Here is a 25678-nt window from a genome sequence, read left to right as displayed (position 1 = left end):
TGGCAGTGAAATGATTCAAAAGCATTGTAACACAAAATCATCGTATTTCATACTATCAGCAGTATCCTAAAGCCAATCTAAGAAAAAACATGTGAAAGAACATTGAATAATTATAAAACACAAACATAAATATAATTCAGAGCATTCCCAGCATGTCTGTTTCTTGAAGATAGAGTTAGTTATATTATTTTATTCTTTGTGGCTTTGTTTCCTGCGGAGATGTCTACTTCACCTTGACTCTAACTTATTTCCCGTTCAAGACTTTAACAGAAACCTGGTACAAATGTTGCAAGAAACATTACACAAGTGAATAGCAAGACTAGTTACTCTGGATTTAATAGAGGTTAAAATATACCCCGGTTTACTTAAACGCAACCAGACGAGCGTTGAAGTTTGCTCCAAATCGCTCATTGCGTAAGATTGACAATCTATTAATACGCAAGAAATGAACAGAAATTACATAGAAAAGTACTCGAATATTAAATATACTTGCCTTTTCCTTATTCTTCGATCTCGCATCAGCGCGTATACCATTTCAGCTATCTGTAACGGAACTGTGAAACACATACATCAAAACAACGGCTCCTGAGTCGCCACAGTGATTCTCCAGATACACAGGACGTTGTGAACTACCATCAGCGACCTTAACAACACTATCTTAAGTACATCTTTTCTCCTCAAAGTTCGTGGTGGTACATCTTGTTTCATCACCCTGTACATACAGGGGTAGTATGTGAACAAACTATATTTATCTCCAAAAGCATACTACCCATCCGACCTCCTGACCCTTTCAACCTTAAAGCATTCGTATTAACAACTCCGATATCCTAATTATTCAACAAAACAGATTCACATGAATACCCACTCACAATTGAAGGAGACTAGTCGAAGCAATTTAAGTATTGATTTTCCAATAATCAAGTGGTTGGCATTAGAAACACTCCATTCATTCAATAGCTGTTGTTTCATGATAGGATATTCATTGCAATCGACAGACCATTTACATTTCAGTGTCAGTAACATATTTAAATGAGACTAAGTCATACTCTACTACAACATATATCGTTTAAAAGTATGCTCAAGATTTTGCGTGTGATTTTACGTTTTTGTCCGAGCTCTTATTTGCTAAAGCGTCTTTAATTAGACTAAACATCTAACTTCGAAGACATGGAACCCATTACAGGTGATATAAAGGTCGCATTTATATTCATAAACATAATTAATGGGCAAGCATTTGTTAAAGCATGTATGTGCCATATTTATTGAAATTTGATTGTATAAATATTCTTGTATCCGAGGTCGAAACCTGTGCTATAGTGTTTGTTTAAATAAATGCTGATTTGTACAAGTAGCAAAAGAATGTTTTCGTGGATACTTATTCTGCTCTGACTGATGCTGAGATGAATACTCATGTGCAGTTTATTGGATTCTACCGTGCGAAAGCATGGCAACCAAACAGACATATGCTCTTGTCAGCTTTATGTACCTTGTGTAGAATGAATGGCATAGGGAAATACATTTTTCATTGGAAAAATGAACGGAAATATACATATATATATGTGAGAGCTGAACAGTTTAGGAACGTCACCAAATTTGATTATTCAATGATCTATAAATAGACAGTCTCTCATTAATCCAAAGAGCCATCGACGACACCAACTGTGAATCCTGATCTTAATATAGAATGCCATTGTATTAAAATATATATATTTGTATATCTGATAAGTTCAATATAAAGTTTTATTTTTGTGTTTATCTTTTGGATGTGAAATATAGTCTAAAAACAAAAGGATTGTTTTATTTTTATTTTGTTTAGCTAATTGTTTTGGTCAACAAAATTAATTAAGATTAATTCTATAGGTCATTCAAGGTAATTTATCGATTAATGTTATGTTATTAGATGATTATGAAGCTAACGAACAACAAATAAATAAATAAAACACAAGGATGGTGGATTTGGCATCTTCAAAAAATTGTCAAGTATTTAAGTAGACAACAGTCAGTATGACTTTCCGCCAGTTATTATTTGATCATATTCAATAAATCACAAGTCAATACTTGTATTATAACAAATATCTTTTTAAATAGCTAGTAAGGAAAAAGCATGTTAAATTGTTTACATCTTTGTTCGATAAACCAAGAGATTACTTTTTTTTTCCTTTTACACATTTCAGTAATGCTTTATCAATGTTGACTTAATTAAACCATACAACACACAAAATACCGCTTATTTTAACAGATATGTATCTGTTTCAATACAAAATGTTGTTTTTTGTTTGGTTTCTGGAGGATCGAGGCATGGTTAATAATAAAAGAAGTTCAATATTCTTCATTCAAACGCCAAAAAAAACCATATGCCCTTAAAGTCAGCAAAAATTACTCTGTACAGGACCTTAGCACGAATGAATGCATATTATGGCTGTATTTAGCTGACATGAAATGCCCTTCGGTTTGCTTTAAACTTTTTTTATCAAGAACTTATTGAAGATGAAGTATTCCTTCTATTGTGTGATGACTTACCGTTTAAACTTAGTAAGAATAATGTTGCATCAAAGTTAAAATAAAACATTACATACACTAGTTTCTTAATGATTTACACATGTAATTACAGAATGGAGAAATATATATAACAACAAACCGCAGTTTGTGAAATTGTTGCGTGGGTGGCGATGGTATATAATGAACAAAACACAGTTCTGATTCAAATTTATTTTTTTAGTTAAGAGATTTTACAAGTTCTCGCTTTATTCGATTAGTCATAATATTTCAATTTAAAGGTGTCTGGTATGTCCTCTAGCCTGGGTTTTGTCAGGGCACAACACGCAGACATTGTCCTCACATCGGAGTTTTGTCCCATTACAACGTCCCTGCACACACTTCCCTCCCATCTCTCCATCTGACAAAAGAAAGAGATTTGTTTTTGTTTTGGTTTTAATTAGTATCAATTCCGAGATAAGATACGTAAACAAAACATTCAAACATTGTTTGTAAACATGAAAAATACAAATTTGAGATTTAAACATCTATATGAGTTTGGAACTTTGCCATGTATTAATAGCTTAAAAAATGATAATTGTCTTGTGCTAGAAAGATACATGTATGCTATGGCATACTTTGAGGCTGATATGAAGCAATTAAATACAGAAAATAGTATGTTATTTATTAAAAAAAGGCAAATACAGGCTCAGAGTTTGTAAAATGATGATATATGCCATTGTTCATGAATTTGATAGCAATAAAGAATTTGACTGCATATCTTATCATCAAAAACACTTTAGCCAAATTCTTTGTATGTGAAAACGCTAAACGGAGGTCAGCAAAACAGGAAGTTAACTGGGGTTTCATAATCATACATCAAAATGTTTCAAACCTCTCGAGCTTGAGGCTGTTTTACAGAACCCATTGACTTGCGGCACTCCAGTAGGGCACTGGCAAACGCCGCACACACAGATCGCACCCGGGTCCTTCTCACAGGCTGTTCCTTCCGTGACACAGCACCTCCCTCCAACAACCCCGTCTGGTGATATTGTTTTGAGGATGTTAACAATTGAGGGAAACTTAGTCAAATATATACAATGAACATGTTAACTAATATTATGGTAACATGCAAAGTGATATACTTTATTTATTTCCCTTACATTTAAAAAAAAGTATTATCTTATTGTTATTATAGGTAGACGTAAAGAGGATTTATTATTTTGTGTCCTAATGATCCTTTACGTTTTGTTTTACGGCAGGTTGTAAACATTACGGAATTTATGAAAAGACATTGCCAATATGATATTTCACAGTATGCATTACCTTTCACGCATGCGCCGTTCATTTCGGAATACCCTGTTGCACAGTGAACAATGCCCTGCAGACATTTGGTGCTTGGATCTGTCAGAGATGTCCCTTGCTCACACCAGCCACCCAGCTTATTGTCTGCAAAACAAGCATCATTATTTTGACCCCACCAAAAGCATTATCAACAATACAAGCATATTATTATGGTGATCCTTCTGAAATCCAGCAAACCAGATTCAGTCAACAAAATTTCCAAATCACAAGCATTACATTATGTTTACCCTTCCTCAAACCAGACATTCAGATCCACCCAGCACACTGTCCACAACACAAACAATTCATTATGACGACCCTTCCTTTCTTTAGTCATTGAGAACCACCCAAAAAACTGTCCACACCACATGTATAACATTATAAATTCCTCACACTAGCAATCCAGCGCAATACGCAATATCTACATAACAAGCATTTTAATATATTAACCCTTCATCACATCAGTTAGTCGGCGCCTTGTCTACAAAACAAGGATGTTATTTTATTGATTCTTTCTTACACCAGTCAACCAGTGCAATGTCTACAAAACAAATGTGTCATTTTATTTGCAGTATCTACAAAACAAGCATTTCAATATATTTATTCTTCCTCACTACAGCTACCCAGAGCAGTGTCTACAAAACAAGTATTTCATCACATTGTTCCTATCTGACACCAGCCACCCTGCACATTGTCTTTAAAACAAGCATTATATATATCCTTTCTCGCCAACAGCTACCAAAAGCAGGGTCTATAAAAATACTATTATGAATATTTGTGCGTGTCAATTTAATTATGTGCTACAAATGAAGGCTCGGAATGAGGAAAATATCTAACATAAACGCTTAATTCAAATATTGATATAGTAGGAAACAGGAGTAGTATAAGTATAAATGGTTTTTATTGTTGGTCTTTTACGAGATTGAAGTGCAAAACGAAAGTGCATAATAAAAAATAAACAATTATATTTAATTATAGTTTAGTATTTCTTTTAGTACCTTATTTATAAATGTGTTGTGTTTGTTATCAATGATCATATTTGTATTCGAAAATACAATGGAAACTACAGGGACAAAGTCTGTAGTAAAAAAATAATAAAACTGTTTATATGCACAAGCTGAGGGCCCAAAAGACATTGAATGAAAGACCTCACAGTCATCACACTAGCTTGAGATTAAGACCCTTTTTGAACTTGAGTTCACTTTGGGTGTAACAAATTAACTATTTAACATGCACATAACCTTACACTTGAACTTATATGATATAGAAAACATCTAACAGTTACAGTTAAAAATATTAAACGATCGAACCAACCTGCCCTGCATACCCTGGTGACCTGGTGAGAGCCTTGACCGCACATGCACATGCCGCCCATACAGGTAGCTAGTGGATCCTTGGAACATTCGTTGTTCCCAGTCCCGTCACAAGGACCACCAAACGTGCCTGTTTGAAGAGATAAACGTGTTTTTTTTTAATCACAAAGACACAAAGAGCATCTAAAAACCTCGTTAAAACATCGATGGAATGTATAAAATCGTGTTACTAATCCGCGAAACGAACTATTACACAAGGTATGATGTTTTACCAATGTTTTCGATACACATATATAATCAATGTCTCACATGTTTACCGATATAAATAGTCAGCTAGCCATCCAAGTTTAAGACTAAATTTACGTTTGAAAATACTTACCTGGAGTAACGTCCGCAACTCCGTAAAGTACAATTTTCCATTTTGTAAGTTTCTTTTCTGAAAAGAGAAAGAATGGTAGGGTGGTAACGATTTATTCGATGCTTATTGGAATATCAGCAGAATATTCGGCTTGAAGAGTACAACGCAACAGAATATTCGGCTTGAAGAGTACAACGCAGCATTATATTCGGCTTGAAGAGTACAACGTAGCAGAAAATTCGGCTTGAAGAGTACAACGCAGCAGAATATTCGGCTTGAAGAGTACAACGCAGCAGAATATTCGGCTTGAAGAGTTCAACGTAGCAGAATATTCGGCTTGAAGAGTACAACGCAGAAGAATATTAGGCTTGAAGAGTTCAACGCAGCAGAATATTCGGCTTGAAGATCGGCTTGAAGAGTTTAACGCAGCAGAATATTCGGCCAGAGTTCAACGCCGCGGGATATTCGGACATAATTCAACGCCGCGGGATAATCGGCCAGAATTCAATGCCGCGGGATATTCGGCCAGAATTCAACGCAGTCTAATTTAAGGCCAGACTACGTTGAAGCAGAATATTTGGTCCAAATTTAGTTATGTTAGAATATATCCAATACTAGTGTAAAGGTAATCATTTCATCTTTTCAATGTACATCACACCGGTCGCTTTTTCACGAAATAGATAAATGATTCAATTATTGTGTACAACTATTAACCAATATAGTTGAATAAACTTATGAATTAATTTTGTTGAAACTATATTCGTTTTAGAACAATTTTGTAGAAGTTTTTTTTTAACTTAGTTTAGTTATTCTCGCAAAATATTGCTCGAAACGCTTTCTTGTTTTGCGGATTAATCCAGAGAACCAGGGAAAAATATGTGTCCGGTTTCATGTTCACAACTCAAACTCACATATGCCCGGGCTGTGAATCGAACCAAGGACGTCTTGGTGATAAGCCTTTTCTGGTTTAACGTTAACACCTTTCAAATGATTACTTCATAAACACGAGTAGATTGGTGCACTGATTTTCTCTGGTTGAGTTATTACCCAAATATCGACACAATTTATACAAAGAACATATATACCTGTTTGTCCTGCATCTTTCATGGTAAGAGTCCAAGTGCCAGACGGATTTTCGTTCCAGAACTGGACACTTTTGTAAGTCCAAGATTCAAACCAAATGGTCGATGGTCCTGTGTTCAGTGGCTGAAACCTCATCAACCTGGACATTGACAGCAAAGTTAAGTTTAAATGCAATGGAAACTTCAAGGACAAACCCATCATCTAGTGATATCGTTTCAAGGCCCAGGGACCGAAATGCCCAAACCGAACACACAACCATCAAGAGACATATGAACAAGACATCACACAGCCAACAAGAGACACATAAACAACAAAGACAGCCAACAAGAGAAATAGTAACAACAAACACAGTTTACATAAATATTAACATGTAGTGTATACATAAATGTCGAGGTTACCTGCCTTGAACAGATCGTCGCCACGAATATTTAGTAAAATTTTAACAAATATTGTTCACATACTCATACTAAGTTTTCTTTTCTGTTCTGATATAAACAAATTCATGATACTGCCTGGAATTAAGACATTTTTGCTGTCTTTAAGCAGGGTCCTCATTTATATTTTCATGGAATAATAAAGATGGACAAAATTTAGAATAGGAAGGAAATTTAGAGCCATAACACTGCTTGTCTTAGCAAAGTTCCATTAACGAATGTAAATTTACCTGCTGGAAGTCCCAGATGGTGACTCCAGAAATATGGCCACGTTCCCAACCACAGCTGCCTCGAACTGAATTGTGGCAACCACGTGTTCCAAAAGCTTTATGTTGCATCCGGCCGGAGTTAACAAACTGGTTATATCGCCGGTCGTCGGAGAACTGAAAAAAAATGCAATAACTGAAGTAAATTGCCTGCTAAATATTAGTAAATTAGTGAGTAACTATACTTTTTAGACGATCAGTGCGTTGCACATGCAAAAAGAACGAGTGTGTGTCCTAAAAGTGGTAGGGTATATAGGCTTCTATTTTTATTAGGCTATGTTTCATAACTGTATTGCTATCATGTGCAATGATGTTAAAAGTAATATTCAGTATTAAGCTTTAGCGGTTTTTAAACTACCTATTAAAGCTGCACTCTCACAGATATACCATTCTTACAACTTTTTTTATTTTTGTCTTGGAAAGAGCAAATTTTCGCATACATATCTGCAAACCAATGTTATAAGATTGCTGACAAAAACAAAAAATCAGATTATAGAATTTCGTATTTCCGTTCGAAAATTAATGTTTTATGGCTTGAACAGTTACTAACGGTTTAAGTAAAAAGGAATAAAACATAAAAAATAACTTAAATCTGTGATTTAATTTTTTGTCAGCAGTCTTATATAACTGGTTTCCATGGATTCTCACAAAAAACTGCTCGTTCCAAGACAAAAAATAAAAAAAGTTGTCAAAACGTTCAACCTGTGAGAGTGCAGCTTTAAGACACACACACACACACACACACACACACACACACACACACACATATTTTTTTATTTGTTATATTGTTATGTTGTTATGTTGTTGTTTTACCTAAATCCATTGCTGCTCATTTATAATGTTTGTTCGAAACTCTGATAAAAAATAACATAACAAAGCTTCTAACCCATTTACGTCTATATATCCTGTGTCACAGGTGACCTGGTCCCCAACATGTACCCATGATTGTGCTATGGTCACCATTGCTTCTGCATCGACAAGACCAAAGCCTAGATAGTTTCCAACTAAAAAAGAAAATCTTTTATAAACAGGGGCGAAACCTGTGTAGGTTCTGACATTGTGAATTAACCGATAAGCTTAAGAATGTGGTAGAACACGATAACAATAAAGAACCATTTAAATCAACTAGGCTAAAACTGTCCTTATTCCCGATATTGAAATAGACACGTTTAAATCAACCAGGCATAAACTGTCCTAATTCCCGATATTGAAATAGAAACGTTTAAATCAACCAGGCATAAACTGTCCTAATTCCCGATATTGAAATAGAAACGTTTAAATCAACCAGGCATAAACTGTCCTAATTCCCGATATTGAAATAGACACGTTTAAATCAACCAGGCATAAACTGTCCTAATTCCCGATATTGAAATAGAAACGTTTAAATCAACCAGGCATAAACTGTCCTAGTTCCCGATATTGAAATAAGTACGTTTATGTCATCCAGGCTAAAACCATGGTAGTTTCCGAAATCAAAGTTAACTACGCAAAAACCGTGATAGTTTCCAATGATAAAATAGAAAACGTTAAAATCAACTAGGGAAAACCGTGGGAGCTCCAAACTAAAAATAAAAATGTGTTACTCAAATAGGTTTACACCGTGGTGGTTTCAAACTACAAATACAAACAAATTAATTCATCTAAGGTAGCTTCGTGGTAGTTCCCAACTACAAATGTTTTTTTTTATTCAATTAGATCAACACCGTGGTAATTCCAAACTACACATAGAGATCAATTAAAGGCTTCACAACCATTCATGTACCTAAGTGACCCGCTCCATTTCGAAAAATCGGTTCTTCTTTCGATTGCATAATATTGTCCATGTTTGCTGTTTCAACCAAAATATGTTGAACATCTCTCCAGTTCAGATTAGGGCTGAAAAGAAAAGTAACTTTATCAACTATGCTCTCATGTTCTTCCGAACGGAAGTTAGTATCACGAAGTCCTTTTCAAACTTTTAACATATATTTCTGGTATTCCCTTTCTTTAGCATTAAAGCTGCACTCTCACAGATTGAACGTTTTGAAAACTTTTTTATTTTTTGTCTTGCAACGAGCCATTTTTTTGGAAATCTATGGAAACCAGTTATATAAGAATGCTGACAAAAAATAAGATCGCATATTTTTATATTTAAGTTCAAAAATTGATGTTTTATGCATTTTTCTTAAACCGTTAGTAACGGTTTAAGCCATAAAACATTAATTTTCGAACGAAAATATAAAAATTTACGATCTGATTTTTTTTGTTTTGCAGATATTTACGCAAAAATTTGCTCTTTCTAAGACAAAACATAAAAAAGTTGTACAAATGGTATATCTGTGAGAGTGCAGCTTTAACATCGTCGGATCGAAAATCGTAGTCATGAATAATTCATGAGCCAGTTTCATTGGTTCCGCAAGGAAACTATGCTCATGTTTTCCCGTAGAAAACAGTAATCTAGCGAAACCTTGGTTTTAACTAGGTCTGCCTTATTACAACATTTTTAAACAGCAGCGTAGACCACTCGCACGTTGAGACAACTGACCATATAATGTTTTTAAAGTTTAACTTATTTAACTACCCTGCCAGTGTGTGTATACCACGTGATAAATTGCGTCATAAATGCTACGTCGGAAGGCAATATTTTGATTTGAAAATAGTCTTTAAACAAAGATAACTTCACTATTACTTCACCAATTTAAATGAAACATTGAAACATAGCGCAGTCTACGCTGCTTACGGAGCCCCACCTTCTGTCTTTTACCAGAATTTGATCGAGAGTTTAGTTCCTTAAAACACTTCGACAAACCTTTTCACAATACGACCGTCTGACGGAGCACTGTCAAAACATGTTTTTGGAAACAGGTTTGTCGAAGTGTTTGATGAAATTAATGACCTCATCAAATTTTGGTTATAAAAAGAATGCGGGGCTCTTTAGCGGCATAGACTGCCCTTTGTTTCATTTAAAATGGTGTTGAAAATGACAAGTTATCTTTGATTTAAGTCTTCATTTTAAGCAAATTTTTGCCTTCCGACGTAGCATGTATGACGTCATTTATCACGTGGTATACACACACTGCCTGCCATATCCATCGATTCATAGATTCATCGAAACAAGATTTTGTAGGTCAATTTTCCCACGGTATGTATTAGTGTGTATATACCATGTGAAAGAATACGTCATAAATGATAACAAAGATAACTTTTCATTTACTTCACCATTTTTAATCAAACAAAGGCCAGTCCATGCCGCTTAAAGAACCCCGCTATGAAAGCGGCGTATACTGCGCTGTTTCAATTAAAATTGTGAATAAATAAGTTATCTTTGTTGGCTTCATTTGAAGCTGAATATTGCCATCCAAGGTAGCATTTAAGGCATAATTAATCACGTGGTTTACACACACTGTATATGAAATGTAACGAAATAAAGTAACGTGGTTGCCGACGATGGGTTTAATTGAAACTTATTAACTCGTTTCGACTGTCCAATTTTATTTTCTAGTCCATTTCAAAGTGGCTGCAACCATAATGTAGCTGATAAAATTTGTTTTTCATTAATATCAATAAAGAATTATACCCGAAATACATTGTTTTTAATGTAAAGACGACTTTACGATTATTACACCAGTTAACAAAATTTGTTAAGGGCATCTTGCATACTTTACTTCTAACCTAGAAACTCCTTCAAGATGATGCAAACTTTCTGAATTAACAAGTGTATTACTCAAATATTTTTTTCCAAAGTTTTATGCTGAATTAGCTTAAATTTGTCATTATATTTTACTCACACTAGGAACGTGTACTTAGCTCGAACATCAAAGATGGACGATCAAAATTCAATATCGAGGTCAGAGATACCTCTGAGATCGACATTTGTCATGTTGAATGGTAGGGCGCCTTTAAAAATGCAATTATAGAGTTAGCAATGAATATCAAGCTGTCAGTTTGATATTCGACACAAGAAATCATACTAGCTCAATTTTCGCATCATAAAGGTACTTTACCACAGGAAAATCCATCTCAGAGGTGGCTATAAGTTCAATATTGGATTTCGATTTTGAGGCGCATCTTAGACTGACACAACAGTCTTATCCACGTTATTCTCAGGAAGAAAATTTAGTATTTTACCATTTAATACGTTTCTTTCATACAACAAGTGAATAAACTGCATAAACTTACTTCGCTTGAAGAGTCAAAGCAACGGCGCTAGTTACAAGAGGGGCGGAGAAGGATGTTCCCCAAAATCCAGACAGACAACCATCATTAAGAAATGCAACAATCTGGAAAATAACACCAATCAAACCACAGAAATCCATTTCTTATTCTCGCATCGTAAAGATATTCATAAATGTTTAATTTAAAAAAAAACAATCACAAACAGATACGATTCCAACTAAAACAACTGAGGCAATATTATCCTGTCAAATATTTACCTTATGTCAAAGATGGTAATTAAAATACAAATGAACAATCGCAAAAAGAAAGTAAATTTGGTAATCGGTTAGCCTCGTCTGAGACATTTTCCCCATTAACCTTGATATGTTTCATGACATGTTGTCCAACGTTTATAAGGTCAAAAGACAGTAAATACCTTCAACAATGATATTTATGGGGATCGGAAAATAAATGATCAAGAAAGATTTTGTTGACGCTACCGATCTACCAATCGCCTATCATGTGTAAACTCTTAACAGTGTTAAGTACATTCAAAATTTAACTCGTTTAAAGATGCACTCTTACACCCAAACAAGATTTATAACAATTAATAATTTGTTTTAATATTTCAAAAAGGATTAATTCATGTCAAAAACAATGGTTTTTATGAAGAAAATTGAGCTAAATTTGAAAGAAATGAACATAAAACACGGTATTTTTACCTTATAAGTCTATAATAGACCACAGTTAATCTTTTAGCATTCACCAATCATTTAATATTTTTGCACTTTCTGCTATTAAATACACGGTTACAATCTTGTTATCAGTAGTTCATATTTTCCTTAAATGCATTATTCAGTAAGTACAAATTCAGTCAAAATTTATGTTTGTTAAACATGTTTATGTATTGATTTTGAATGAGAGTGTTAAAAAAGATTGTCAAATTAAAGATATTGACTCACAACATTGCTAATAGTAATTGGATGTATATCTCCGCTGTAACCAACGACCATTACACCGGCTCCAGGGTGAGTGTAGGATGTGGGAGTCCCACTCTCGCTGATAGCACCGACAAGAATAGATTCAGGTAACTGTCCAAGGGTTTCTGTGTTTGGATCTTCAAAATCTGCATTCGAATTACCGACCGCAAAAACATATACTGAACCTTTGCCGTTGCGTCCCTTGAATTTTAGAAAAGTAAAGGAATTAATCAAGTTATTGATGATAAAAGAAGCAATTGCAAAATGCAACAAAACCGAAAATATAATCGAACCAAATTTATCGCTCTTAACGTTATTGCGAAATTAGCATATCACGTGACTTGCTGAATACCTAAAATTCAAAGTTGCATTATATAAACTGATTTGTATTTTTTAACCAAGACGTTTTGGTTGAATAGTTTTTCCGGTAATACATCTTTAAATGAAATACGTATTTTATCACTAATTTACTTTATGATATCGAAATGCAGATACAAAACACATTTTGGTTTTAGTTTGATGCGAACCATACTAGTAAGATCAAGAAAACCGCCCAGAATAATTATCACTTGAAACACTAGACCAGGAGGATTTCGATACATCTTGTGTATTTGACATCTTGACCATACATTAATAACGTTACATGATAATGTAGATCAAACAATCATGCATTTACAAAGCATTACATTGTGGTCTTCAAATACAATTGCTGAAAAGTTACAGCTTATGGTATCTTAGTTTGAACACTCTTAATGATTTGCCACATTTTATTTTAGCTAACAGGGGCGTAGCTAGCGTGACGTACGTGCGTATTTTTCAATTTTAAAAATGAAAAAAATAAATATGACCAAAAAGTGGAATATAAGCTATAGTAATCATTGTTTCGCTGTGCTAGATACGGCTTATTGAGCCTAAATTAATCACTTGGTAACTACATAGACGGCGGCCTCACACCTATTAATCCCGCCAAATACACATCAGCGCTCAACTTGTCCGTTCCATTTCATTTTTTCTGCCCCGGGGTGGCCCCCTCCCCTATCCCCCGACCCCCCACGGCTTCAGTGATATTCCCCTACCACACCCTTCCCCTTTCGTGCTTAACATTCATTTAAGCCTGGCTACGCCTCTTGCTAACACATTAAATACATTTCACAAAAGAATGAACGATTACCTATCTGCGAGTTTTACACTCAACACCATTGATGTTATTGCCCGCCCATGTATCTGCGTCATTAGCATATAGTAACTCAGTGGGCCAGTTTGAATTTTCGTTGGTATTTACAATTCATTTCTTTTTAATATAGCATCGTGTCGACCTCGGGAACTATCTGATTGTATGAAAATCTATCAAAGTTATATACTCACTTCTAAAATGTTTTCTAATTATTCAATTCTAAATGACATTGATGCTTTAACTTTGGTATAACATGTTAAATACTCGTTTAGAAACATACCACAGAAGCGCCCTGGCGAACTGCATCGTGCACTATTTCGCCAAATTGAAAATACCCTCGGCCATCTCGGACATATCCCCATTGGTTACTGTAAATGTCCACTTTATTCACTTCATGTTGAAGAGCACTAGCAGTGATGAAATCCGTTTGATCGGGACCAACCACTTTCAGCGCTATAAGTTTTGAAAAAAGTACGGCTAAGATACAAATAAATGCACATAAAAATATAAGGATTCTGACTGGATGGTAGCCAAATCTTAATTTAAATTTATATAACTCCAGTTCTAAGAAATCTTCACTTCTTCATAAATGATTTGTTACATGTATATCTGTAATTCTATTAGTAACATCATTGATTCAATTCTTGAGATAATAAATATGGCTAAACATTATAATAAATTGGAACTATCTCTAATGGTTTTAATAGGTTTTTGATTGTTTTTGAATATCTACTTTAATTGAAGAGCCTTTCAATTCAGTTGAATAAGAGATATCTTTAATTGATTGTAGAGCTCTCGAAATTATTAGACATCTCTAATTTAATTGATGGTATGTTTAATCAGAGTTTAGCTCTTTTTAATTGAATTATAGAGGACTTTATTTCGTTGAAGATGAGGATCTAGATCTCTTTACTTGACATCGAGGGCATTCATTGTAAACAACACCATAAATATCATCTCACAGAATCAAATGGCTGAAACATAGAAAAGCTGTGCTCGTATGTACCGTCACTTCCGTCTGCATTACGGATGAACTTCTCAACAAAATATCACTCAGCCACTTCCGGAGAAAAGAATTAGATTATATCTTATGTCTAAATGATATAGCCTTGTACGTTAGTGTAAGGAACGAAGTCTCCTGTTGTTTCTATTGGTGCTTTGGTGTGCCATCTGAACTCTGACACGCTTACCATGAAGTATGACACTTGCCCATAATGCAATGTTGTGATATATAGAACATTTCAATCATCCAAACAAATTACGAGTATTAAGTTCAATCAATTACTGTACCTGCAATTTTTGATTCATAAGCTGCTCCTATCGTACAAAAGTCGTTTTTAACAGCGGCAATAACTGACGTCGTCGCTGTTCCGTGCCTATAGGAATATTGCATAATATATGTTTACAAACTGGAATTTAAAAGCGGGCATTGTCGTATTAGATAATTATCTCGTTATTACGATAGTTCAGGTTACTACATTAATACTTGTTAATAAACCGAAATAATGAGATGAATATTTCATTTCTATTCGTTGTTTTTGCATGTAACGAAATAATCTCATTTTACTCTTTCTTTTAGTAATATTAATTTAATTTAATAAAAAAATAAGAATAAAAATGGGGGCATTACTAAATGATTTAAATACATGGTTTAAATTTCAAATGTAAATGGTTATTTAACCCTTTCAGCCTTTAACCCTATTGTAGTACACTGCTTCCGTCATTAGGATTCAAAAAATGAACATTCTATATATTAAAACCAAAATTATTTATAGGTATATATTGGTTATTAAACCATTATATTTTTGCATGGATTACATGTTCTGTCCCTCGTGGGATGTGTGCATGTCAGGTTTTGTTCCTTGTGGCATTGTCTGTCTCTCATTTAATGTGCCCAAGTAAGGCTTTGTACCTTGTTACATTGTCTGTCTCTCATTAAATGTGCCCAAGTAAGGCTTTGTACCTTGTTACATTGTCTGTCTCTCATTGAATGTGCCCAAGTAAGGCTTTGTACCTTGTTACATTGTCTGTCTCTCATTAAATGTGCCCAAGTAAGGCTCTGTACCTTGTTACATTGTCTGTCTCTCATTAAATGTGCCCAAGTAAGGCTTTGTACCTTGTTACATTGTCTGTCTCTCATTAAATGTGCCCAAGTAAGGCTCTGTACCTTGTTACATTGTCTGTCTCTCATTAAATGTGCCCAAGTAAGGCTTTGTACCTTGTTACGTTGTCTGTCTCTCATTAAATGTGCCCAAGGAAGGCTTTGTACCTTGTTACATTGTCTGTCTCTCATTAAATGTACCCAAGTAAGGCTTTGTACCTTGTAACATTGTCTGTCTCTCATTTGATGTGCCCAAGTAAGGCTTTGTACCTTGTTACGTTGTCTGTCTCTCATTAAATGTGCCCAAGGAAGGCTTTGTACCTTGTTACATTGTCTGTCTCTCATTAAATGTACCCAAGTAAGGCTTTGTACCTTGTGACATTGTCTGTCTCTCATTAAATTTGCCCAAGTAATGCTTTGTTCCCTGTGGCATTGTCTGTCTCTCATTAAATGTACCCCAGTAAAGCTTTGTACCTTGTTACATTGTCTGTCTCTCATTAAATGTGCCCCAGTAAAGCTTTGTACCTTGTTACATTGTCTGTCTCTCATTTGATGTGCCCGAGTAAGGCTTTGTACCTTGTGACATTGTCTGTCTCTCATTAAATGTGCCCAAGTAAGGCTTTGTACCTTGTTACATTGTCTGTCTCTCATTAAATGTGCCCAAGTAAGGCTTTGTACCTTGTGACATTGTCTGTCTCTCATTTAATGTGCCCGAGTAAGGCTTTGTACCTTGTAACATTGTCTGTCTCTCATTTGATGTGCCCGAGTAAGGCTTTGTACCTTGTAACATTGTCTGTCTCTCATTTGATGTGCCCAAGTAAGGCTTTGTACCTTGTGACATTGTCTGTCTCTCATTTAATGTGCCCGAGTAAGGCTTTGTACCTTGTTACATTGTCTGTCTCTCATAAAATGTACCCAAGTAAGGCTTTGTACCTTGTTACGTTGTCTGTCTCTCATTAAATGTGCCCAAGTAAGGCTTTGTACCTTGTTACATTGTCTGTCTCTCATTTGATGTGCCCAAGTAAGGCTTTGTACCTTGTTACGTTGTCTGTCTCTCATTAAATGTGCCCGAGTAAGGCTTTGTACCTTGTTACATTGTCTGTCTCTCATTTGATGTGCCCAAGTAAGGCTTTGTACCTTGTGACATTGTCTGTCTCTCATTTGATGTGCCCAAGTAAGGCTTTGTACCTTGTTACATTGTCTGTCTCTCATTTAATGTGCCCGAGTAAGGCTTTGTACCTTGTTACATTGTCTGTCTCTCATTTAATGTGCCCGAGTAAGGCTTTGTACCTTGTGACATTGTCTGTCTCTCATTGAATGTGCCCAAGTAAGGCTTTGTACCTTGTGACATTGTCTGTCTCTCATTTGATGTGCCCAAGTAAGGCTTTGTACCTTGTAACATTGTCTGTCTCTCATTTGATGTGCCCAAGTAAGGCTTTGTACCTTGTTACGTTGTCTGTCTCTCATTAAATGTGCCCAAGTAAGGCTTTGTACCTTGTTACATTGTCTGTCTCTCATTTGATGTGCCCAAGTAAGGCTTTGTACCTTGTGACATTGTCTGTCTCTCATTTAATGTGCCCGAGTAAGGCTTTGTACCTTGTTACATTGTCTGTCTCTCATTTAATGTGCCCGAGTAAGGCTTTGTACCTTGTTACATTGTCTGTCTCTCATTTGATGTGCCCGAGTAAGGCTTTGTACCTTGTAACATTGTCTGTTTCTCATTAAATGTGCCCAAGTAAGGCTTTGTACCTTGTGACATTGTATCTTATGACATTGTTGACCCTCATTGGATGTGTGCAAGAAAGGCTTTGATCCTTGTGACATTGTAAAATATATCGTTAGATGTGTGCAAGTACAGCATTTTGACCCTTGTAAAACTGTCTGTCTCATTAGTTCTATGTGTGTCATGCTTTAAGCTTGCGGCATTGTATGTCTTTTATTCGATGGATACAGGTAAGGGTGAGTGGGAAAGTTTTTATGCTTTTCACATCTCTCCCTCGTTCAATGAGTGCAAATAAAGCTATTTTCCTTGTGACATTGTTTGTCTCTTGTATGATGTGCGCAAGATAAGCTTTCGTCCTTGTGACATTGTCTGTCTCTTGTAGGATGTGCGCAAGTTAAGCTTTCGTTCTTGTGACATTGTCTGTCTCTTGTATGATGTGCGCAAGATAAGCTTTCGTCCTTGTGACATTGTCTGTCTCTTGTAGGATGTGCGCAAGATAAGCTTTCGTTCTTGTGACATTGTCTGTCTCTTGTAGGATGTGCGCAAGTTAAGCTTTCGTCCTTGTGACATTGTCTGTCTCTTGTAGGATGTGCGCAAGTTAAGCTTTCGTCCTTGTGACATTGTCTGTCTCTTGTAGGATGTGCGCAAGTTAAGCTTTCGTCCTTGTGACATTGTCTGTCTTTTGAAGGATGTGCGCAAGCTTTTGTCCTTGTGACATTGTCTGTCTCTTGTAGGATGTGCGCAAGTTAAGCTTTCGTCCTTGTGACATTGTCTGTCTCTTGTGGATGTGCGCAAGTTAAGCTTTCGTCCTTGTGACATTGTCTGTCTCTTGTAGGATGTGCGCAAATTAAGCTTTCGTCCTTGTGACATTGTCTGTCTCTTGTAGGATCTGCGCAAGTTAAGCTTTCGTCCTTTTGACATTGTCTGTCTCTTGTAGGATCAGCGCAAGATAAGCTTTCGTTCTTGTGACATTGTCTGTCTCTTGTAGGATGTGCGCAAGTTAATCTTTCGTTCTTGTGACATTGTCTGTCTCTTGTACGATGCGCGCAAGTCAAGCTTTCGTCCTTGTGGCATTGTCTGTCTCTTGTAGGATGTGCGCAAGTTAATCTTTCGTTCTTGTGACATTGTCTGTCTCTTGTACGATGCGCGCAAGTCAAGCTTTCGTTCTTGTGACATTGTCTGTCTCTTGTGGGATGTGCGCAAGTTAAGCTTTCGTCCTTGTGACATTGTCTGTCTCTTGTAGGATGTGCGCAAGTTAAGCTTTCGTCCTTGTGACATTGTCTGTCTCTTGTAGGATCAGCGCAAGTTAAGCTTTCGTTCTTGTGACATTGTCTGTCTCTTGTAGGATGTGCGCAAGATAAGCTTTCGTTCTTATGACATTGTCTGTCTCTTGTAGGATGTGCGCAAGTTAAGTTTTCGCCCATGTGACATTGTCTGTCTCTTGTAGGATGTGATAAAGTAAAACTTAATTTACGTGACATCGCATCTCCCTCAGTTGAGGAGTCTTTGATCTTTTAAACAAACAAAGCAAAGCCTACTTCGCCCCTGCTATTTGTTAAGTATTATGTTATTACCATGGCGGGACAATATCCTCTGGGTCTGGGTTAGGGTCAGGGTCGTCCCCAAGGTAATCATAGGAGAGCTCGAGTTCCTGGATGAATTTAATGTAATTGTCATTTTCGAAACGTTACAAATGTCATGTTAAAAAGGTGAAATCTGAAAGTGTTTATCAAATGGTATATACAACAATATATAAAGGAAAGGTTTTTTAATTCATGTCTACCACTACATCTATAAGACGGTTTGAAGTTATCGTACGTCGTACTCGGGATAACGGAACAGACGTTAATATTTGTTGAATTATTCTTGGTTGAAATATGTCAAGAACTTGTAATTATGTGATTATTGCCGTTGTCTTTCGTGACAATTTAAAGGTGGAGCAATCATGATATCCAATGTAGAATAAGCGTGTTCTTCTATTGAGTCATTGGCGGTAGTTTATAAATGTTGATGCCCAGTGACCCATATAAGCTTGGTATCATTTGAAATGGTTTTGAAAAAAAAATACAGTCGAATACCGTTTGCTCGAACTCTCAGGGACCTGCGAAAATACATCGAGCCTCGGAAAAATCGAGCCAAGCGGTAATACTTACATTTAGTTTAAATAAATTAGTCCTTTACCACCAGGTTCGAGCCCTCGATGAATTCGAGCCAAGCGATTTCGAGTCAACGGGGTGACAGTAGATAAAGGAATCACAGGTCGTAATTTTGTCCTCTATATTTCAAATGAAAGCTGACATGAAATTACCCATTTTGTAATTTCTTAAGCCCCAAAATGGTTGTTTGTAAACATGTTTTACTTTCAAATAATGCCTTAATCCTAGTGGGTCACCGGACATCAAATATTCATATGCATGTACATCAGGTACCTTAAAACTACATTACTTTTCTTGTCTACTTCTCATAGAGGACAGCAATATAGCTTCCTAAGAATCGGAAAATAGAGAATTCTCTATAAGCTAACGGCTTCATTGAGCTTAAATAATTAAGTAGAAACTAAGCTTTAACTGTGATTAATGGTCAAAGTAATACTTTGTCCAATTAGATGGCAGTATTTCTCAAGTTTTTCAATCGATTTATTTCAGTTAATCAACAGTCAGTCGTAATCGATTTTAATCAGGTGAAGCGGTAGATGTTAATATTTGCATTGGCTGCCCCATATAGTGGGTAGTTAACAACATAGTATGTATACACTACTTACTCAGTATGTTCTTAATTTTTTTTATTGGTTATGCATCAAGATCGCATCAAACCATCATAAACCATTAAATAACATATCCACTTACTATATTTGCAGCTAAATCCCTGTGCGCTGTTATGACATTGAGTTCAACATTTGCAATTAAAACCCCTTTTCCTGTAAAGCCAGCTTGCCATGCCTTATGAAAGTTCATACTCGGCTTCTTGCAAGGTTGCTGCAACAAACAAACATTTCTATGCTCGTCATCGTCGGAGAAGGTACGGAAAAAAGTCCCCCTTGACAAAACCCCCTTGACAAAACCCCCCTTGATAAAGTCCCCATTGAAAACACCCCCTTGGCGAAATCCCACTTGACAAAACCCCTCTTGAAAAAGTCCCCCTTGACAAAACCCCCTTGAAAACATCACCCTTGACAAAATCCCCTCTGACAAAATTCCCCCTTGACAAACCCCCCCGTGACGAAATCCCCCTTGGCAAAATCCCCCGTGACAAAACTTTCAACATTAATTTGCTGACAAAATATACATGCAGAATTAAAAGTAATGAGGGGATTTATCAGTCCATGCCAACATTGTCCGGGGGTACTAATCCTACACCTTCGTCGATTTCCCCAAAGTGTGGCATATTCCGTTCAAGCTAACCGATGTGGGATTCCGTTGAAGCGAAGAACCAACTTGTTTTAAAGATAAGTTAAACAGCCGAATCGAAAACGTATCTGTAGATGATATACTTCAAGGTATGTATATTGGTGGTCGCATGAAGATAGGTAGGGACGGAAGAGCGTTTAAAGGGTACATTTAACAAGATAGGGGTCTTGCAATGGAACGTGTTTGGTCGTTTTAAAGGTTTCGTCTTTTTATTATAAACGTGTTATTTTTTTATTATGACCATCGTTACTTTGATTGGGCGAAACAACCATCAATCAAAAATTAACATCGTCGCCAATATTGACGCATGGTCGTGTTTTAAATGAAGTTAAATGTCATGTTTTTGCAAATGAAGTACCACCATTGAAAAAAGACAAGTATAAAGACAAAAGCAACATTACCAAGTACCACAAGTCCGGCCAAAATGAGTCTTGAATATCCAGGGTACATGGGGTCGGAGCTGGCATTGGGGACAGACCGTGTTAAGCGTATCCTGCCGTTTTCTGGTACATATTCTCACATTTTGCGGACCCTTCCTATTGATATAATAATAATAATGGAACTACTACTAGTATTACTACTACTACTGCTAGTGCTATTGCTACTGCTACTGCTACTGCTACTGCTACTGACGATGTCTTTTAAGATGTTACACATTCAAGTCCCTTATCGATGATACAGAAAATAGCTAATCTGATTAACAGATGTTAAATATCAGATATAAGTTCCTTGTGTCAAAAATAAGGATGAAAGTGTCTCCAGTGAGAAAATGCTTGATAAAAGGATTGTGTCGCTCAATATATAATGGATATCTACCTGGATCTCCATAAAGCGACAAACGTTTGATATGTAAAACCTACTTGCAAAATGTTCTATGTTTTCTTTCTATCACCTCCGCCTGAATATAGCCCCATACTACTGAAATTGGGTTTAATGTTTGTTTGCGATGTCTTTTTATAACTATGTATGTAGTTTTTTTTGTTTTTTGGTGTTTGTATTTGTGTATGTGATGTCAATGTGTTTGTGTCTACAGTTAATTGTCTTTTTGGCCATTGCCTCGTGCATCTAAATAGGATTTATTTAGATTTTTCGAGTCCTGGGCATGTACCTTTATTTCCATAGTATTATTAAGACAAAACAAAGGCATCTAATAGTACAGGTTAAACGTCATTTCAACAGGGACCTGAATATACTTAATCAAGGCCTTAAATGAGTTCATAGAGCGCAATGCATTGCCCGCCAGTGTGCTAATCGCCTGCAGGAATATCCACCACTGCAAAATACAACACCGATATAATTTAACGTATTTAGAATGTCAATCTTAATGCCCACCATTTCTTAAAACTATATTTTAGCCTTATTTAAATAAATAGCAACTAATAAACTAAAACTTCACCAATTGACAGACCAGCATTTATCCTGTGTTAATGATGTTCAATATCATTCCATAAAAAGACGCGAATTGGGGAAGTTATTTCCCTTGAAACAAGCAAATGCTTTTGTCACAGAAATCTGACAACGAACTCGACCAGAGCAGAGACAGAAACTTTTCATCTCCACCAAGTTTGATACCTGATCCTTTGCCCTATCAATGCAATCAAATGCCTTGCGGAAGTCAATGAAACAGCAATACAATTACCTCCTCTCTCTTTATTGCCTTTGTTTGGAGAGTTTAGTTAAAAAACAGGATCAACCGTGCTGTATTTATTTTATTAAAAAATAGAAAATGAGTCAGAGTATCGTGCATTTAGCCCACATTTAAGTCGGTTAACAATTTTACTTATACAAAATGAAGCAATGGGGTATTTGGTCTAGGTCATATAGGGCCAAAAATACATTTGCGGTTGCCTTGGCTTTGCAAATCATCGCGTGCATTATTGTTAAACAGTGAAATTTACCAAATGTATGCACTTAACTTTACAGACGTACGCTCGATACATATATATTTTAGTTTTTGTACGCGGTGCTGGAGGGCGTGCATGAGCTTTGCGGTTTTGCACGCCATGCACAAATGTAAGAATGACTCTTTACAAATCTGACTAATATTCCAAATGTTTGTTACATTCTAACGTTAATAAAAGTTGCGCTAAAAAAATCAAAAAGTCTCTGAAACACTAGTATTTTACAGATTTTCAGAATCTAGAAAAAAGAGAAGAACTTATCTAAAACTCTGCAATTTCAATGCTTAAACATGAATTAATGAAGAACAACAAAATAGAGAAGCCAGTTATGGAAAATAATGAACCATGGTGTACAGGCACGAGAACAGCAAAACGAGATGGCAGAATACAATATATACAGTGGTCAATCAAAATCACACCAAAGATACAATTCAATACAATCATTCATGACAACCAGTCAGAGCACATGAAATCCGTGACAATGCGTTTTTTTAATTCATTTATAAGTCTTTAAGAATAGCAGCCTATGAATGGAGAAAGGAAGAAAACGAAATTGTCTGGAAGTTAACCTATTTAAGAATTCTTAACAAGTACGCTCGGACGTATAAATGAGATTAGGTACCCGCGAAATAGCAAGTGCTTTAAACTCCACTTCGAAGGCTAAGGGTGTTTACTATATACATATGATTTTTTTCACTGGATAAAGTCTGTCTTTATGTGACTGATTATTGGCTTTCAGAATGTTTGGAAATGGTTCCGTTATAATTGCATTCTAAAATAAATCCTACGACAGGTGACACCGCTTCCACCCCATAGAAGAATACATCAAAATAAAGAAAGACCTAATATGTTGGTACCTCTCACGAATGTACGTACGTACAGTTCAAAATGCTCCTAACTACTTTATCAATCTTAACTCAAACAAGAACCAAACAAGAATGTACACTCGCAGACATCAAATCTCTGCGAAATATAAAAATACATGTATGTCGTATTTCAAAATATCAGGGATACGCCCTTAAACGTTAAAACCAAGTAATACATTTCCGGTACATGAAGGTAAACCGTTTTTTCGACTAACCGATTTCACATTTACTCAGACATATATCATTATCGAAATGCAGTGTATAATGTATAACTCATTCCGTAAAATTATATTCAGTACAAGGATTAAAGAGTTCCCGAAAGGCATTATCCATTGGTTTTCGACAATGGAAATTGATATCAGCCAATCATTAACAACTTGATATATGTTATTGAAATTATATCCGAATCAACCAATTGCATTTTGGCAACAGTCTATGTTTTCAACTTCACAGGAACACTGAGAAACGCAGTCAAGATAGAAATGTAAAAATATTAATTCATACTTTTACGCATTTGTTGTTAAGAAGTTCCTTAACAATATTTGCTCGTTCCTCATCGCTCAAATATTCCGTAGCCTTACACGAAACGTAGGTCACCCCTTTCAAAACGATCTGCAAAATCAAACATTCAATCTTTTATTCAAATGGTCTTACTCATATACTTTAGATTAAATATAGCTTATTTTGTATACAACACAGTATTTTAACATTATAAATACTCCCGTTGACACGATGTTACCCGAGAGTGTGGTCTAGAGTTGTGCGGGAAACCGCAGTCGCCGGAGGTAAAGCATTTGGCGACCTGCTGACTACAAACGTAACTCACATGCGCCGGTATGTATGGGACAAAATATTCAAATTTGCTTGTTAAATAAATGACATCGTCAGCACAACCAGCAAGAGGCAAAAAACATGATTATGTTTGGGGTTTTCATAATAAATGTTAACTTGATAGCATTTCACTTTTGCTACATGTTTTTTGTTACATATAACCCATACATTTGAAAAAAAGAATCAATATTTGATTATGTATAAATGCAAAAGAGGTACATACTTGCTTATTGTATTTGAGCTCAGGGAAGTTGTTGCATGGATTGTTGCCATCATTTACATTGCATCCTTCTTGTATCGCCATACGGAAGCTAAAATGGTTAATACTCGATAAATGATCTATGTTATGTACTCCCTTTTCCCATGGGCACTTATGGAATCCGGCCCACAAATAAGTAATTTCTCTGAAAGCTTCGTTAATTTTAAAGGACTAGACACCAGATGATGCAATTGCAAGAAAAAAATTGTTAAGAACTTCGATTTCCTTGTGAACAATGCATTTAATCTTACGTACCGATGTATCACATTGCTCACGACACATTTATCTTTCGCAGTGTTTGTGTATTTATCGATTCAAAATCCACTGAGTATATATATATCTCTACCCAGTAAGTTTTTAAAAAGTCGATATATTTATCGACATTCATGACGTGACCTCCATATGCTAAAAATACACACTTCATGTCTTCCCCCAAAGGACGGACAGTGCAAGGATGAAGAAATTGTTGCGATACAGTTGCAACATACTAACATCAGTGATGATATTGATCGATGGAAAATATTAAAATAAATTAACCCTGCTGATAATGTAAGTATTTAGACATAAATACGATAATTATTAAGCGCTCACTGACGTGACTCTTTTCCCATAATTCTCTGATAGGTGGCGCTGTGTTTTAGCGCTTAAATCATTGTTAAGCGCGCCTCCAGCCGAGCGGTCATTGTTAAGAATTAAATTTGAACCCGCCCTGCCTCCCTTTTTAAATTTAATTAATAGGTTTAATGTCGTTATTTTGTCTCTGAATGTACTGTGGATGCTGTGCTAATAATTGTGTGTCTTGTTCTTATGTATTGAATATTCATGATGCGTATTATTTGTAATGTATTATATCTATTTTCACGTTTGTTATTATACAAGTTTGTGTATTTCATGGCGTGTTTTGAGGATGCATGTGTACAATATCTTTGTTTAATTCACATCGCAGCCTCCTTTTTCGGCCAAAATTAATTAAACTATTATTTTACTCCATGGTTTTGTTTTTTCCTGTGCTCCAGCTTAAATGCTTTG

At 35.8% G+C, this 25678-nt stretch overlaps 2 protein-coding genes across 2 annotated transcripts; both read right to left on the bottom strand.

Moving 5' to 3' along the window:
* Nucleotides 1–2738: 2738 nt before the first annotated feature.
* LOC128212783 (prion-like-(Q/N-rich) domain-bearing protein 25) lies at nucleotides 2739–3917 on the bottom strand. Its single transcript, XM_052918092.1, has 3 exons — nucleotides 3802–3917; nucleotides 3371–3517; nucleotides 2739–2896 (listed from the first exon to the last, which is right to left on the bottom strand). The coding sequence occupies exons 1-3, from the start codon at nucleotides 3821–3823 to the stop codon at nucleotides 2772–2774; spliced, it is 294 nt and encodes a 97-aa protein (XP_052774052.1). The 5' UTR covers nucleotides 3824–3917; the 3' UTR covers nucleotides 2739–2771.
* Nucleotides 3918–4280: 363 nt separating this feature from the next.
* Nucleotides 4281–21274, bottom strand: LOC128215456 (furin-like protease kpc-1). Its single transcript, XM_052922139.1, has 14 exons — nucleotides 21194–21274; nucleotides 20232–20360; nucleotides 18960–19036; nucleotides 14852–14937; nucleotides 13842–14014; nucleotides 12370–12588; nucleotides 11432–11532; nucleotides 9036–9148; nucleotides 8160–8277; nucleotides 7238–7390; nucleotides 6576–6712; nucleotides 5512–5568; nucleotides 5134–5262; nucleotides 4281–4300 (listed from the first exon to the last, which is right to left on the bottom strand). The coding sequence occupies exons 1-14, from the start codon at nucleotides 21257–21259 to the stop codon at nucleotides 4281–4283; spliced, it is 1578 nt and encodes a 525-aa protein (XP_052778099.1). The 5' UTR covers nucleotides 21260–21274.
* Nucleotides 21275–25678: the final 4404 nt, after the last annotated feature.

The sequence above is a fragment of the Mya arenaria genome, chromosome 13, assembly GCF_026914265.1.
Source record: "Mya arenaria isolate MELC-2E11 chromosome 13, ASM2691426v1".
NCBI lineage: Eukaryota > Metazoa > Mollusca > Bivalvia > Myida > Myidae > Mya > Mya arenaria.
The sequence above is the reverse complement of the archived record's forward strand: the minus strand, read 5'-3'. Positions and strand labels throughout refer to the sequence as shown.

What these genes read in the sequence shown, in the direction of transcription:
- LOC128212783 (XM_052918092.1), bottom strand. Translation starts at nt 3,823, where the DNA reads ATGAACGGCGCATGCGTGAAAG. An exon ending in GAACGGCGCATGCGTGAAAG is followed by an intron (nt 3,518 to 3,801) that starts GTAATGCATACT and finishes CAATATCACCAG; the next exon opens with ACGGGGTTGTTGGAGGGAGG. An exon ending in AACAGCCTCAAGCTCGAGAG is followed by an intron (nt 2,897 to 3,370) that starts GTTTGAAACATT and finishes TTCTTTTGTCAG; the next exon opens with ATGGAGAGATGGGAGGGAAG.
- LOC128215456 (XM_052922139.1), bottom strand. Translation starts at nt 21,259, where the DNA reads ATGCCAGCTCCGACCCCATGTACCCTGGATATTCAAGACTCATTTTGG. An exon ending in TTATGAATCAAAAATTGCAG is followed by an intron (nt 14,015 to 14,851) that starts GTACAGTAATTG and finishes CAAAACTTATAG; the next exon opens with CGCTGAAAGTGGTTGGTCCC. An exon ending in CAATTACTATTAGCAATGTT is followed by an intron (nt 11,533 to 12,369) that starts GTGAGTCAATAT and finishes GTTATTTTCCAG; the next exon opens with ATTGTTGCATTTCTTAATGA.